This window comes from Rhodnius prolixus, unplaced genomic scaffold, assembly GCF_049639745.1.
Source record: "Rhodnius prolixus isolate KJV_2025 unplaced genomic scaffold, Rpr scaffold_2, whole genome shotgun sequence".
NCBI lineage: Eukaryota > Metazoa > Arthropoda > Insecta > Hemiptera > Reduviidae > Rhodnius > Rhodnius prolixus.
The window spans coordinates 63,610,069-63,627,685 of NW_027411592.1; the positions used below are offsets into that span (position 1 = coordinate 63,610,069).

A 17,617-nucleotide genomic window follows, 5' to 3' on the forward strand; every position below is an offset into this window, starting at 1 on the left:
CATCGGCGGGTGTTTATCCCTGAGTATAGACTCCATTTCTAAAAGCTATCTACAGTACACCTATTTGAGTGGTCGGTCACACCTGGCACTTGTGGGAATCCAATAGATCTAATTTAATCACCAAGTAAGTTTTTTTAAAAATATACATATACCAAAGCTTAACTGAATTTTCAGGGGTAAGTAAAATTGACGCCAAGATTGCATTGCATTGCAACTAACGATTTTAGGTTACCCAATTGTTTGTTTCCATTATAGTTATTAAGAATTTATTATTTGACGAGTTACCTGAATTAAAAAAAAACAGCTTTTGTTGGTTTGTTTCGAAAACTTACACAAAAATTACTGAGTAGCACCAAATGTATCGTATATATATATATATATATATATATATATATATCCGTTTAGGCTGCACAGATAAACTTAAAAAACAACAATAAGGAATTTGAAACCTCCAAAATAAATAAACCCTTTTATAACTTAACAAAATGTAACTAAAAAACAGTTTTCATTTTTTAAAGTTCATATCGAACTTTGGCGTGGTGTTTGTGGCTTTCTGGGAAATTGTATTTATTTTGATAATTGTTGTTCTATTATTTCGCCCATTTTGAACACCAAACAATTTATTTTTACACCTCGCTTACTATATTTTTATTTTTATTTTTATCCAACTTGTATACCATTTAAAACGAACGATTAAATTTACAAATCGATAAGTACCACACTACAAGAATGTCTTAGAATGTAACAATATTTACAATTACTATTATTACTTTTTATAATAATTTATGAATTAGGCATGCTCTTTCTTTACAATTAATTAATTTTCATTTTTTTTGAAAATATTATTTTAAAATTTTCTTTTTAAAGGACACTAGGACTTTATTTTTTATTTTTTTGGAAGAATTTTCTTTTAACAAAATAAAGGTAGTGGAAATTTTTTAATTGTTTTCAACATTTATTTGAAAGTAGGCATATAATTTCATTAAGAAGGCAGTTCTTTTTTTTTTTCTCATTTCTCATTACTGTTTGTATCTTTCGTACAAGATACAAATTTGTTGCCAAATTTTCAAAAATTAAGTTTTCACACAAAAAGTTACATGAGTTTAGCGAGCTCTACCTTGAGTTAGAGGCGGAAAAAATAGAACAGCTTAGTTGAAAAAACTGAAAAAATGGAAAGAATGTTCTGGCGTTTTTATTAGATGAAGTCCCAAAAAGAAAATGAATTTCCTCCAAGCGAACCATTTTCTAAGAGAGGTACGTAGAGTTGTCCAAATCATGCGAAAACCCTGATGGGGAAACAGCTTAAGCTCCTCCTCAGATTTTAAAGCTTACACCCTAAACAGTACCTCGCAATAAGTACAGATGTTTCCCCAAGAATTCTGCAAGAAGGATCTTCTAATTACGGTTGAGATTTCTCCTAAAAATTTACAATGTTCAATACTGGATCCATTCAGGAGTATGTGAGATGTCATAGCCCAGACAAAATCTATTCTTTAAGGGTGAAGCCGTCCGATATTTGTGACAAGATAAGTGTCTTTTTTAAGACTAATAAAGACTAAAAAAGGGACGCCAAAATTCATTCTTTCTCAAAGCTCACCATCTTATTTCCCAATTTATTCTCAGTCCAAAAAGAACATTCTCACACTGCAAGATGCTACTTTCAATTTTTGTGGAACATCTGTGAGAAGTAAAGATTATCACTTAAGGTTACTTTGTAAAAAAATTCAATCAGTAGACAATTTGACCCTTATTACTTTGGTAATTTTACAATTTTAGTTGGTAGTTTTTACAGTAAGAGAAATTCGTGCGACTATTTATCAGCTGGTTAAATGGTTAAGTATTTCATAAAAAGAAATTTTATAGAAGGCTGTGGATTTAAAAAAAAAACAAAAAATATCGTACGCTAAGTTAGATTGTTTTGTTTACACATACTTCTTTGTTTTTTCAAAAACTACCATGCACATAAAAACATCAAGTTCTTTTTTTTTTACTAAACATCAATGAAAACTTGTATTTATTTTTAAAGATTTGACATACATTTTGGAGTAGATTTTTTTTTTATTTTTTTAAGGTTTAAAGAGATTTTAAAAACATTATTTTACACATTTAATTTCGTTTTTTTTTAGTAAAAAGACATTTAGGGAAGATTATTAAGCGTAGTAATGCTGATAAAATGAACATCTGTTGGTCGGATTTTTACAGTACCTTTTTTTTTAGGAGGGGGGATAATTTACAATTTTTTTTTGTCTTTAAAAAAAGGGGTAATTTTTCTCTGTCTCTAAAAAATTTACAATTTGATTTGTTCATTTTCCCTGTACAATTAAAAAATGTTCAGTCAAAACAAGTAAATTACAATATTGATTTTTTTTTTTTGTAATCCTGATTTAAAGACGATATGCTTTGATTTTCTTTATTATTTATTTATTTTCAGTATTTATTACTACTAATAATAATTTTTAAAAAAATTGTGGGTCTCACTTTGGTAAATATCAGCCATGGGTAGGAGTCTGTTTCGCGTGGTCCCAAAAGTAATATTTTTTTATTTATCTCGAATAAAATCTTTTTCTTTTTAAAAAATAACATCTGAAATAAGTTAACCTTTTTTGTAAGTAATCTATAGCTGAAGTAGTACTTGGAAGCGAACCTCTAGCTTTTGGGATCACAAAGAGGAGGAGATATCTCGTTTTATCCAGCACATCCTGGCTCCTCGAGGAATGCCATGAGTTCAATTGGAAAATTTCAACAAAATCTTAATAAATCAGCACATAAATTCAGTGATACCAATGGGTATCTCACAGCTTGGAAGATCCAGGCTTCATGAGTAGTACAGTCCATCCCTCGGTTATCGCGGTTAATAGGGACCAGAACTGGCCGCGATAAATGAAAAACCGCGAAGTAGTGTCACCCTCTCATTTTTAGTGTATGTATAATATCAATAAGTGCATACGAAACCACATAAGTACACAAGTTATCATTAGAACATTAAAGAATAGTTTCAAACATGTAAATAAAATATTATTAGTATAAATAACATACATAAAATAATGTAATTAATGATGTCTGTAGATATAACTAAAGTGTACATACTGTAAATATGTTATTAAAACTCTTTTTGGGCGCGGGAGGGCCAACTTTCGCGCCATAATTCCTCAATTTTGAATTTTTGAACAATTCGCGATGTACTGGGGGGCCGTGATAAATGAACCGCAAAGTAGCGAGGGATCAGTGTACTCTCTTTTTTTACAAGGACACTCAGATTTCTTCCATTCATTTCCATTCAAAAATAAAAGCCCAGCTGCTGAATTCGTATCTAGGGTCTCCACATTGGAATCCCCAGGTCTAAGCTAATCTCTTCCCAACCTCTAATAATTAATATTTTGTAGTATCCTTTTTAAATGAACTTCTTACGCGATTTTCTTTACCCGTATCAAGGGACCTGACATTTTAACCAAATTTGAAACCCAATAAGAAAAATCTGTCATTTTTTTTTTTTTTTATATTTTTCTTTTATAATTTGTATTTGGACTCAGTCTTATATAAATATGCGCAATTTTTTGTTTATATTTTTTAATTATACAAATATAACAAAAGTTTTCTTTTTTCGTTTTTTTGTTTATAAAAATCAAAAACAGCTGTTTTTAATAAAATATAATTTTAGAATGTGTTTTGTCAAAATATTCTCCTAACAGGGGTAGTTTGTTTTTTGTGTAATTAGTATTTTTGGTCCTTACTTCAAAATGAAATAAATTTCTTGTGAAAAAGTTAAATTAAATAAATCCTTTATTTTTCGATTAACCTAAATGTTTTGTTTTGTTCTTAAAGTTCTGTAATCCTCTTGAATGAATTTCTTTTGTTTGTTTGAACTTTACAATTAATTTTGTTTACAATTTGTTAATTTTAAAAAACAAAACAAAAAATGAAGTGTTTGTCTGCTAATTATTAATGCAAATATATCTGGAATACTAGGATGTAATAAAACTTACATAAAATACATCATCATACGTACGTCACACGTCCATACTTACACAGTAAATACATACAGAACTTTTTATTATTAAATATACAGTATTTTATCCAAGGTACTCAACGTACATACGTGTAAATTAAATAATGTATCTAGATTACCTATTTTAACAAGAAATCCGTAAAAATTAAATAACAAAACAAATTCTAGTAACAATCACACCACATTACTAAACTGAAATTTAATTTCACGGTACTAATTTTGAACGCTGTTTTTGTCTTTATTTGATGTGGTGGTTGGAATTTATTTTGTTTTTATCAAAAATGCCCTAACTTTTTGGGTGTGTCCAGATCTGTTACTTTGAAGGATAAAATTGATCAAGTACAGTATTTGGATATTGTGCACAATTACTACTATTACTACCATGGATTGCAACGGTCGCCTGTTTTGATTTTGACCTGGCCTAATTGTGTGGATAACAGTGTTATTTAATTGACTCAATTGGTTTTGTGCTAATCAACAACCCGGGGATCACTATGGTGGGGATTCCACTGTTGTGCAAGCATGGTTCGTTCATTAAGCAACTACAAATTTTGTAGTTTGGTTAGATCATTGGAGCACTGGGGCGGGAATTGTTCCCAAAGGAATGTAGTAGCCAAAGATATGAACTAATTGTGCAAATCATTTTGTAAATTGAATATTTAAGCCTTTCTTTTTACCTCTCTTTACTTGGGCAAGGGATTTTTTTTCTGGATGAGTTCTCCTCTGGCTCTAATGTGATCATTATGTCATATCGCAAGCTAGTGATTGTAGCGCAGTCGTCGTGGGAAGCTGTTTTTTTTGCTCTTTCTGACGACACAAGGAGTTCATCAACCTACAGTCTATTATGAGAGGAGGCCAATCGTGCCGATTCTTGTTTTAAAATCTCAGTTAAGATTTCCTATCAGTCATTTTAGCGTATTACTTCCAGTAATCGCCATGTGCCATGAAGAGGCCTCACATATCGCAAGGTTATGAAGAGACATAAAAGTAAAGTAAAGTAATCGCCTATTTTTATCAGGCGGGCTTTACGTCCAACTACCAAATTAGGTGTCGTGGACGGAGGCGACTAGCAAACATACTTTACCATAAATTTCTCATATTAACCATAAAATAAAATCCAAGGCCTAGTCCTGGGGAATCGAACCCACTAAACCAACAATACATCTTAGCACTGCGGGTCTAGTCTCTTAACCGCCTAACATACTTTACTATAAATTTCTCATATTAACCATAAAATAAAATCCAAGGTGTAGACACCGGGAATCGAACCCACTAAACCAACAATACAGCTTAGCATTGCGGGTCTAGTCCCTTAACCGCCTAACATACTTTACCATAAATTTCTCATATTAACCATAAAATAAAATCCAAGGCCTAGACCTGAGGAATGGAACCCACTAAACCAACAATACATCTTAGCATTGCGGGTTTAGTCTCTTAACCGCCTAACATACTTTACTATAAATTTCTCATATTAACCATAAAATAAAATCCAAGGCCTAGACCTGAGGAATGGAACCCACTAAACCAACAATACATCTTAGCATTGCGGGTCTAGTCTTTTAACCGCCCAACATGCTTTACTATAAATTTCTCATATTAACCATAAAATAAAATCCAAGGTGTAGACACCGGGAATCGAGCCCACTAAACCAAGAATACAGCTTAGCATTGCGGGTCTAGTCCCTTAACCGCCTAACATACTTTACCATAAATTTCTCATATTAACCATAAAATAAAATCCAAGGCCTAGACCTGAGGAATGGAACCCACTAAACCAACAATACATCTTAGCATTGCGGGTCTAGTCTCTCTTAACCGCTCGGCTACCGTGGCGCCTCTTACGAGAGACGTTACCCCCAACCCACTGGTCATATAATTTCCACATTGGCTAGAATCACAAACAGAGGATGTACGCTGTAGAGATATTATCTGTGCCGATTTTATCCTAAATCCAAAGGGTTACGCCAGATGCGAGGTGCAGCTGGAAGATAAAGACCTGTAGCAGTGGCACGACTTTTCCTTCCCTTTTAGGAGTGTTCACTGTGGAAAATACATTTAATCTCAGTTTCCTCATTCATTCACAACAAGGAAATCATTTAATATCTCCCTTCAATTAACTGAAAGCTGAGTTTTTTGTAAGCTTCTTATACAGAATCTCTCTGAAATACGGAAAAATTACCCCCCCCCACCACCACCACCACTTTAAAGTTCTCTTGGGAAAATGTTTGGTACATAATCGTTGTCAAATCTACACGTGTGGAATCCATTACGAGTTTGAATTAAATTAATGTAGCCCGAATCTTTAAGGAATCGTATTTTGATCAAAATCACTTTATAAGAGATTTCAGTATCCTTCCTTTTGCGGCATTGTATCGGAAATATTAAACCATACGAGTTTTTCCATTTTTTTTTTTAGTTTTTTTTAATAGACGGACGGACAGAAAGACAGACAATTTAAATAAAAAAAAACTTTTACACACTCAAGAGAGTTCAGTGCATCTCTAAAACTAGTACTACCTTGGTAAAGTCAAAATCGAAAATCCGCATGTTCGTAAAACTTTAGGCGAGGTTAAAGTGCGGTAATAACAGGCCAAGTTAGTACAAATAAAAAAAAAAAAACAATTAGAGAAGTTAAAGCTAGGCTTAATTTAAGATATCTAGCTTTATTATGAAATCAATTTGCAATCACTTTGGTGATCAATACTGTCAAAATGTGGTGTGCGTGATTTTTTTTTTTTTTTTTTTTTTTAAATTATATCTAAATGAAACAATAGTTCATTATAATGAAAAATCAACTCAAACCCGTAGTAAGAATTATTATTTAATATTATTATTAGAAAAAAAAATAATCAAATATACACCTTTAATAACCCTAAATATTACAACATTTCTTTTGAAAAAATTTATTATTGAACACATTTTCGTACAATTATTACTATTATTATTATTATTTTGTATTATTATTACTATTATTAAATTCTATTATTAATAATATAAAATACAAATATAGTTTAGGTTGCGTTAACATTAAACCTTCCCAAAAAAATTTGTTTTCTTTGTATTCTTTTAAATCCCCATTTTTTTTTTACTTTATTTATTTAATTATTTATCGAATTTTTTGTTTATACAATTTCTGCTTCTTTTTCTTGACTAGATTGCTTATTTTATTTTTATTTTTTTTCATTGTAATTTACTTTTTAGCTCATTGTTTAATTAGGTTGTCTTTTTTTAACATAATTAAATGAAGATTATTCCTTAACTAGGGCAACAAGAAAGCGTTAACTGTAATACATAATGAGAATTGGGTGTTATTTTAAAATAAGAGTCTAACACGATATATACTAATTTTAGGTTAGAGCGGAAAGATGATTTTGTAATGAAGTAATGGATTAAATGGTCCATGAAGGCATGAAAGAAATTAGATCAGGATGAACACGTACAGTAAACTTTAAACAACGAAATATATTTTTGTTTTCCTCAAATAATCAGGTGGGCACTAGCTTTTACTAAGCAAAAAATACTGGCAGACCAGTAATGAGCCTCAAACAGCAAAATCGACCGGTAAAGAGGTGCAGAAAAGCAACTGATATTGTCCTTCTATCCATGAACTAATAAAATATCGATACATATTTTTTCGATATTAAACGAACGAAAAAAAAAAAAAAATTAAATGTTAATGAACTATTCACGGGGAAAATTAGACAACCTAATAAAACAAATTATTAAAAAATCAAGTTATATAAAATGAATAAATACCAACTTAACTAATAAACAAAAATGAAAACAACGAACAAAACAGCTGATTAGCAGAACAGCTGGTCTAACATATTTATTTACAAGTTTTATTTATTTAAAATCATTTTAATTATAAAACAAAATATATTTATAAAAATTTTAATCAAATTAACAATTGTAAAAAATTTAAAACTAAATTTAAAAAATATTATTATTTTCTAAACCAAAAATTGTCCGCCCCAAATAATTTTTTTTTGTAATAAATATAATAAGATTTATTTATTTTTTATTATTTTATTTTAGTTTTTTAGGCACAGAATTATTAATTTTATTTTCTTCTTTTTTTTAAGCAATTTTTTTTTTTTTTTTAATTTTAACATTAATTTTCTTTCATTTTGAAAAAATACTAATCTATTAAGATTGTTGCATAATTTCTGCCAAATTCTTGATTATTATTAATTGGTTTTAAATGTTGCTGCGCACAGAAAGCTGGAAATTAATAAGAATCAATTTTTAAGACATCAAAATAATGTGACCATCTTAAGGTTACGTACCCTAAAAGCAAGGGATGTGATTTTTCCACCCCGATTGTGAAAAAACTATAGAATAATATTGGCGAATGAGCACAAACAATTGGAGGATACCTAGAGAGAGAGAGAGAGAGAGAGAGAGAGAGAGAGAGAGAGAGAGAGAGAAGCTCTTCTTATTGTGCAACAAATACTTCTAGAGAAAAAGAAATCTAGAGATCCAACAGCTTCATTTTATTATCCTTAATTAAGGTTGCTAAAAATTTGTGATTTTATTGAAAAAAAATGGCATTACCAAAAATGTGAATCCATTTTGAATGTTGTTTTCAAGCTACTAAAAACTCTTGTAACTATAAGAACCTCCTGTATTATCCTGTACCTTCTCCTGTACAAGGATTATCATAGGAGAAATTTCAGAGAAGGGAAGAGAATTTTGGACTTTCCACCCAAATTTAAAAAAAAAAATAAAAAATAAATATAATATGGCCGAAATTATGCAAACTTACTAAATATTCTGAATACCATAATTTTTTTAAATAATAATAATTATATAAAAACAAATCATCTAGTAAACTGTCTAGATTAAAATCTATTATTATTGTTTTCTAAAAATTTGTATAGTTTTGGTATTTATTAATTATTATTTTTGTTTAAATTATTACTTAATTTTGTTAATTTTTTTTTTTAAATATAATTTCTTATGAACACAATAATTGTTTTTTTTTTTTTTTAATTATACGTATTTAGTATTAAGGATATACAATTTTTATTAACTAAAACATAAAGTAAAACAGTAAAAATTAAAAAAAAAAATTATAACACCCCCAGATTAAAAACAAAACACAAAAACTATACATATTTGTTTTTAAGATAGCAGCGTTAATAATTACATTTAATAAAATATTTTATTACATTAAATTACATCCATATACATATAAACATAATATTACAATTATAATAAAAAAGTTATTTTATTCATTTTTTTTTAAACTAGGAATGCTACATAGAATTTTTTTTTTTTTTTAGTTTGCGGAGAGGGGCTGAATTTTTTGTTTATTTTTTAATCACTTTTTTTCTTGATTTAAAAATGATTTAAGATTTCTTTCTTGTTTAATTATACAATATTATCACACTTACGATTTTTTTTCTTGTTAAACATTTACACAGTTTTATTTTTTATTGTAAATGAATTTGAGTAAAAACAACATTGTTTTTTTATTGATTTTTAAGGGTAGTGTGTGAAATAGTTCATAAAAATACTAAAAAGATGGCGCCACAGACACAACACACTCCCTCTAAAATTATGCACCATTATTTATTTATTTTTTTTAAACATTGATGATTGATTAATAATTTTTTTTAATAAAATCAATCAATTAAATTAAAATTATACAGTCTTTAAATTTGATTTTTGTTTTACCATCTACAGTCAATTCTGAGAATGAGAAAATTCACATTATCTTTTCAGACGTCCCTTCCACACTGTCTTCTTCTAGACGATGCATGCGCACTCCATGTCCACTTTAGGAACTTCTTCCAATTTTGGCCCAGGGTAAGTTCACTGAACAAGAAAGTATTTCTTGTGGCCGACGACATCCCCAAATGCCTGTGGGATGTGAAATATATCCGGGTTCAATGTCTCAATGTTTCTTTAACAGAATTATTTCTTCCTGTAAAAAATAAATAAAAAAAAAAAAAATGCAAATCTTTAAAATGTTTTGAATAAATGCTTATTTTTAAAAGAGAAAAAAGAATATTGCCAATAATCAATCAACACGTACATTAGCCGGTCGCAAGCGAAAAACAGTATTGGATAAAACTGTTTTCTTTACAATTCATTAATATTTGTTTATAGTTGAACTTGTTTTGCTTACTATTAATTAATCTCCTTAACAAAAACTTACAGTTTAAAATGTTAAGTATAAGGGTTGATTAAACGCCAAAATGCACACAAATCAGCAGGTAACCAACATTTCATTCATACTTCATTGATATTATTTAAGTTATTTTATTGCATTAACTTTTTATTAAATTTTTTAGAATTTATTAGATGTCACAGACCCTTATGCTGGCCAGTTCATTCATAATCTGTGACATCTAATAAATTCTAAAAATGTGAAGGAAAAGTTAATGCAGTAAAATTACTTAAATAATATCAATGAAGTATGAATGAAATGTTGGTTACCTGCTGATTTGTGTGCATTTTGGCGTTTAATCAACCCTTATACTTAACATTTTAAACTGTAAGTTTTTGTTAAGGAGATTTTTGTACCTTTTGGATAGATTTTTCTTTTTGTCTATTATTTGGGTGGGGCAAACTCCCCTCCTTATGAGGCATAGCGTCGAGACTTTTAATGAACAAGTCTGAACAAAATTTCGATTCGAATGACACTTAATTCATGAAAATCGGTTCACGTCTAGATAATTTGAAACGATTGCTATACTTCCTCTTAACAAGTGTAAGAGCAGAATGTCGTTTTAATGTTACGTAGGGGAGCCCTAACCCTATCATCCTACCAAATTTTATCAAAATCGGGCCAAGATTTACAGAGAAATTAGAAATAATAATTTTGGAGGGGGCCTTACATAAAGGGGGCTAACTCCTCTCCCATTCGATGTACAGCGTCGAGACCCCCAAAAGGCGCATCTACATAAAATTCCGAATCGAATGACACCTCATTCATGAAAATCGGTTCCCGCGTTTAGGCGCTGCGTTGTTTACAAAAAAGGTAACAACAAGAACAACAACAAGAACAAGAACATTTTCTGAAAATGCCGTTTTGGCCTATTTTCAGCAACGTATTTCTCGAAATCTATTAGATCTGGGTGGTTGCAAAAAAATTACAGGCATAAAGGAGGGTTTGCCCCTTATTTTAAAGAAAATTTGGGAATTTTATCTTTTATAGAAAAAGAGAAAAAAATTGTCAAAGTTGGGAGTTTTTCAACGTTACGCTTTTTCGTGCAGTTTTTGACGATCAACCCTTATACAACTGTCCTACCGGACAGTTTTAATATTTGTTTATAATTGAACGTTTTCGACTTTTATTCCGTTGACTTGGCTCGCGTTTGGTTCACAATTGGCGACATTTGCGCCGGCTAACGGAAAAGTACCGTTTTGCCAAAGCTTGGTCATGAAATTAATTATAACTGAAATTTGCAATAACTTTTCTTACTTCTAGATTCATGAATCAGCCAACATAAAATGTGATACACAATATTCTTATTTTCTGAACACTTTTATCCTGGATGTTTTAAAGTTATAATCTCCAGAATATGAAATTCAGATTCTTCATGTAACAAAGTTAGTTCGTCTTTACCTCTTCAGTAACCGTTTTCGGGTGTGTAAACCAAACCGTACTGATACATACTTGGCAACGGAAAATGCCGTTCTTTCAGTATTTCTCTAATTTTCTAGTAAATTGAAGATTCCGAGTCTGCAATTCGTGGAATGGGCGGAAGTCCCAAGAATCAGTCACTTTTTTTTTTCACTGTCCTGATAGCAGAAGAATTTTTTTCCCTCCGTTTTAAGCCACAGTTTAGACGAAACGGACGCGAGAAGCTCTAACAATGCCCCTAAAGAATTACACCAATATTTCCGTCCGAACTTCATTAGTCGGATTTAGCAGATGTCCCGTAACAGAGAAATTATTTCTAAGATATATATTGTGCCCAATACCTGAAACTGAAGAAGATAACACTTCAATCGGCAAAGAACCACGTCTTCTGGACGATATGGAGTCTTTGTTGGTAAACGTCTCTGGACCGCCTGAACTGCGACGTCGTAATATTTTCTTACTTTTTCGGCGCCTGCGATCCTCATCTCCAGGTCCTGCAACAGTAACCAAGCAAATAATTATCACTATAAATTATAAAATATTTATGTTTATATTTTCTTTCCTAAATTCTGTTAGTTAAAATTGAAACAAAACTCACTTTCAAGGCGTTAAACACTCAAAAATACATCGTGACAATCTTCATAGAACATCAAATTCAGAATATTTTACAGTAATTAGTAAAAGGTTGGATGTTTAAAAAATTTAACTACAAAAGCCCGCCTCAATGTTTGTTGTCTGTACCTATACAAGACCGCCATGTTGGTTTTACTTAGATTGTTTTCACCTTCTCACAGTGTTGCTAAAATTAACCCTAAAAAAAAAACTCACAAAATTTCTCTTTTTACAAATTTATCGTATATTTTATGAGAATATAACCTAACATTGGTGAAATGGACCCACTGAGTCACAATATTTCCCCCCCAACAAAATTTATATCACAATTTTTTCTCGTCTCCTGGCTCATCCCTTCTATAACCCTATAGCATCCTGGTGGTGGACGCCTTTGTAAGGAATTCTAGGAACTCAGTCTGGAATAACAGCTGACATCTCTGAAGCCTGAGGGATCTCTCTTTATTCACAGTTTGGTTATCTCTGACTGCCGACTCTTAGATGAACTTGGATATGCTATGCTGTAGAGTAAGTATGCGGTACCAGGTACAAATAAACCCTTAATAGTCCACAATAGACCGTTTTAGTCACGGTAAAAAAAAGTAAACAAAAACAACGTAGGTACCCCTTGCAGTTACACGAACTACAAGACAAGATCAACGATGCAATTTACGAGAAAAATTAGACAAAAATACTGAAAGTCGGCGTTGATTGATTTACAGGAAGTGAAATCGTGGAGGAATATTAAACTCCTTGCGATTCAGTGTTGCCATCATACACCCACATACAATAAAAATGGTTTTTAATTATAAGTTCTTTTTTTTTAAGAGGTCAGAAAACATATATGTCAAATGAAACCTACTCAACATTGAATAAACAAATAGAAGAGCGTGACGAACTATAAATTCAACATTGAACAAAGAACAAAGAAATTTTTACTCAAATACAAGACAGGAAACGAATTAATACTGGGAAGAAGAAACAAGCAAGAACAAAGAAGCACAAAAAAGAAAAGAAAAGAAAAATCAAAAAATTTCATTTTCACCATTTATTAATTATTTTTTTCTTAAAATTTATAGACGCTAAAAAAAATAAATAAAATAATAATGTTTAAATATAAATAGGTTGATATATACTCTTAGTATATATACGCACAAAATTATCAGTATTTCATATATTTTGTAAATCAGTAATAAATAAATGTGAGTAAACAACAATAAAATATTTTGAAGAATTTAACCAAAACAAAAATTAATTAAATTTATTAAATTATATAAATATATATATAATTTTTTGTACAAGATATGTATTTTTTTAATTTTTTTTAATTGATTTGCAACCATAGAACGACTTTTTTTTACAGCAATTTAAGGAAAACAAATATTCAAGTTGTTTAAAGTGACAGATTACAGATATCACAAAGTTTTTTTTTTTATATATATATGGGGAGGCGCATCCACAAAACATTACATTCATTGATTTAAACATTTAATTTTTCTTTTGATTTTTGATTTTTTTAAATTATTCTTACTGATAAATAAGTTTAATTTTGTGACAATTATTAACATTGAGATAGAAAATCAATTATTATTTAATTTTTGAATAGACAAGTTACATTAATTAAAAAATATTTTAACTACATTTAACAATAACAAGTTTTTTACAACCATTATGAGGGTACAAAAATTATCGTATTTACTGGGCAAAATTATCGTATTTTCTGGACAAAATTATTGTATTTACTAGGCAAAATTATCGTATTTACAAGGCAAAATTATCGTATTTGCTGGGCAAAGTTATCGTATGAGCAGTTTTTTTTTTTTTTTTTTTTAATTTTAAAATTTCCAACGAAAATATCCGTTTTGTGATGGTCCTGAGTCACAAAAAGAATGGAGTCTTCAGCAATTAGTCAGTTAGTTGTATGTTTGTCTGTTGAGTGTGTATAGTCAGTCAGCATAACTTGAAATGAAGAAAGTTCAAAATCTAAAAGCCGGTTTGGGTGCCACTATCAAGCACGACGATAAGCTTTCAGACAGAATCAGCCTAGCGGAAGTGACTGATACTTTACTGAATAGATTTTTTTAAATTTTTAGCAATTTCCGCTCCCCCCCCCCTAGAAAATAGTGCCTTTAAAGTGAACATGCATAATATTGAAGTCAACGGTCTTTTCCGTACAAATTGCAAGTTTCAAAACAATTTAATTGCGCAAAATTGTGGTAATATAAAGTCGTACCAGTAATATAAAGTCGTAGTGTGGGTGGCCATACCAGTTACAGCTAATAAAAGGGAAATTACATCAGGTCATACGATAATTTTATCCAGTAAATGTTTAGAGGAGAACTTTAATACTCGAATAAACAGAATAAAGTAATTTCGAAAACAAGATGAACCTTTCTCTGCCTGGCACTGAAAATTAAGTTTTTAATTGATCAAAATAAAGAAATGCATTTTTCTTTTTTCTTTCCCAATTTAGTCTAACGTTTTCCCAATCAATAGATTCCATAGCTAAAGTGCAATCCTGGTTTGTCGTTCACATTTTTTCTTTTGTCATGACTCAAATCGTTTTTCCAGTCCCAACATATCTTTGGATTTTGCAGTAGATGAAAGTCACAACCGGCGCCAAATCTCGTGAAATGGTTGGAAGTTTCAAGAATCCGTCACCTTTCTTTGTGGTAGCAGCACTGTCCCGTTAACAAAAGAGTTTTGTTTTTCCCCCGCTTTAAATTCTTAAGTTTTACCATAAGTGGACCCTAAATCATCACCCAACATCACTGTGTACTATTCTGACAGATCATTGCCAAACCATTTGGCTTCCATTTCTCACGAAAAGCATATATGATAATAAAAATAAATATTTATTGTCAGCACTGCCATCTATGGCCAAGGCCGGAGAAATCACCTTGTTTTCAAACTAGGTAATTGGTAAGGTTACGTATTATTATGCTGATCATATTACATAGGTTACATTTAAAAAACAACACAGATCTTCGTTCTGCTTAGATTGGCTACACTGTCACGCTAGTTTTTTTTTTGTTTGCATTTTCTCAAATTATTTTCTAGACGGAATCTAAGATCTAAAATCTCATGACTTCGCTAAAGATTTTCCGGGTAAACAGTCGGAATTTCTGTCTCACAAATAAATTACAGGAGACCACAGAATTAACATTAAAAAGTATATAAACATGTACAATTATAGTTTGCTATACATATATATATGTACGGTTCAAAAATAGATTCTTACAAAAAAGGTTTATATAAAATACATTTAAATATATGCAATTATTTATATTATATAACAAATATATATTAATTTTGTAAATAACTAAATTTTCAGCTCAAAAAAAAAAAAGGAAAAAGTTGATTTTATTTAAGAAAATTTTTCTATAGATGGGAAAAACTTTATGGGAAAACAATTTTACTAAATTTTCATTTTTCATAAATTTGATCAAGCTGAGAAAAATTTGAAGCACTCGGCTAAGCACATTTGCGCTAAGCAGTTTGAGTAGTTGATTAAGCCGGTATTGAGCTTTTATAGAGTTAATCCCCTGAAACCCATTCTAAGTATTTCAAGGAAGAATGTATATTCACCCTCATCCTTTTTAGGAGTCTCTTAAATGTTCTTCATTTCTTGTTCGTCATTATTACACAAATCTCTGAATTCCCTGCCACTTCCGGGTAGTTTTTTTTTACGACGATTTATTTAAAAAAAAATAATAATAAAATAAATGCTTCGAATATAAGACCCCGCAAAACGATTTCATGTTTTCCCTTAAGTTTTATTGTTTTTTTTTTTTTTATCTTTATTAAAACATTTTTTTGCTAATAAGTGGGGGCAAGAAATTGGAATTAATTTTTTTTTAAAAAATTTAAAACTATCCGAACTTGTGCAAAAAATAAATAGATATCTTCATGTTTTGATCCCTGGCAACCCTGCGTCACTATAAAATTTCTAATCATTATTTTGATTTTTTTGATTGTATACAAAATATATTGTAAAGTTCCAAAATAAAATTAAGAAAAACAAAAATTGTACTTTTACACAACGTGAAATTATTTGATCTTGATACAGTTTGGTCCTGCATTGGACCAAATGAAGAAGAGTTCCTGCAAAGAATGATTTCTTTATTCGAATTTGCATAACGCTAGCCACGGCAACGATCTGTTTCATGCAGGATAAAAGTCGAGAGACATTCAACAAGTTTAGAACATCCAACGATTCCAAAAGCTTAAGTTCCGGTGACTTCGTTTCCTCATTCTGGAGCTTCTTCAGGAGGAGACCTATAATCAATAGGAAAATTCAGCATCCTTTCTTGTATCCAGAGTATCAGCGGCTATCTCAGGAACGCTAAGTTCTCTTGGTATCCAAAAAAAAAAAAAATTTCACTTTGTCTGCCATTGTCATTCCCAAGCTATTTTTTGGTGTTGGATAACTTGGGAAACTCAATCGGACATGCACATTCTGGGTGGCGTGGTTGAGTTTTCTTTAAAAGCGATCCAGATGGTTCAAAATAGATTTAAGCCGGAAATTTTTGCGTCTTCCATGGGAAAAAAAAAGAAAAAAAAAAGTGCTCATCTTCTTTGGTCGGTGTCCCTTACTTTGGGTTATTTGATCAAGAAGACATCTCTCATATAGTGGAATACCCAGATCTCTAACATGGCCACACTGCCTCCATCTAATCCATGGAGGATTCACTTTGAAAGATATACACCCACACACAAGGAACAAACTTTTTCTTCTTGAAAGATTTCTCAGATTTTCTTTATACAGAATGCTGGTGTTCTCAAGTCCAAATTGGTTACTGCAGTTGTTGCTTCCTTCAAGATAGCTTAGACCAGGGGTCACGTTCTGAATTTGAGTCCCAAACTTTGTGACTACGGGCTCAAACCCGTAAGAGTGTGATTTAGTTGGTACAGCATTATCGGACACTGTCTTCCTTAAAAATATATCAAAAATTTAGGCAACCCCCTCTGAGATATGAAATCAAATTAATTAATAATAATTTCATTGGGTACAGCTCTACACTTTAGTCCCCATACTTTTGTCGGCACTTCTTCTTTCAGCTCAAACTCCTACCCAAAAAATGCACACAACTTTCAAAATGTCTCTAAATAAAGTGTCTTTGTTAATACAAAAATTAATAATTATTTTTTAAATAATAGAAACGAAAAATATTTTTAGTAATCTGATAGAAAAGAATTTATGACGTCACCACTTTATTTTTAGACTATTAATAGTGCCAGACTATGAATTAACCTATGGTTAATAATTGAAGAAAAATAGTTTTATTAAACAATTAATAAAAATTGACTACTTATTTACATTATTTGTTATAATAACAATTAATTTGTATTATTATTTAGAAAAAGCATAATTTGATCAATATTCCATCAAAGAATTTTTT

The 17,617-nt window shown here is 30.5% G+C and overlaps 1 protein-coding gene across 10 annotated transcripts in view; it reads right to left on the bottom strand.

Moving 5' to 3' along the window:
• Nucleotides 1-3,368: 3,368 nt before the first annotated feature.
• Nucleotides 3,369-17,617, bottom strand: part of LOC141450153 (high affinity 3',5'-cyclic-AMP phosphodiesterase 7A-like) — a 392,695-nt gene continuing 378,446 nt past the window's right edge. For 7 of the 10 annotated variants that reach the window (XR_012455958.1, XM_074120290.1, XM_074120291.1 and 4 more), the window contains 2 exons: nucleotides 11,948-12,100; nucleotides 3,369-9,941 (listed from right to left, as the gene is read on the bottom strand). Coding sequence is in view for 6 of the 10 variants with exons in the window: in XM_074120290.1 (XP_073976391.1) it covers nucleotides 9,904-9,941; nucleotides 11,948-12,100 (191 nt within the window). In the remaining 4 variants the exon portion in view is untranslated. Of the gene's footprint in view, nucleotides 9,942-11,946; nucleotides 12,101-12,204; nucleotides 17,150-17,617 lie in introns of those variants that run through there. The other 3 variants (XR_012455956.1, XR_012455957.1, XR_012455959.1) reach the window with 1 other exon arrangement.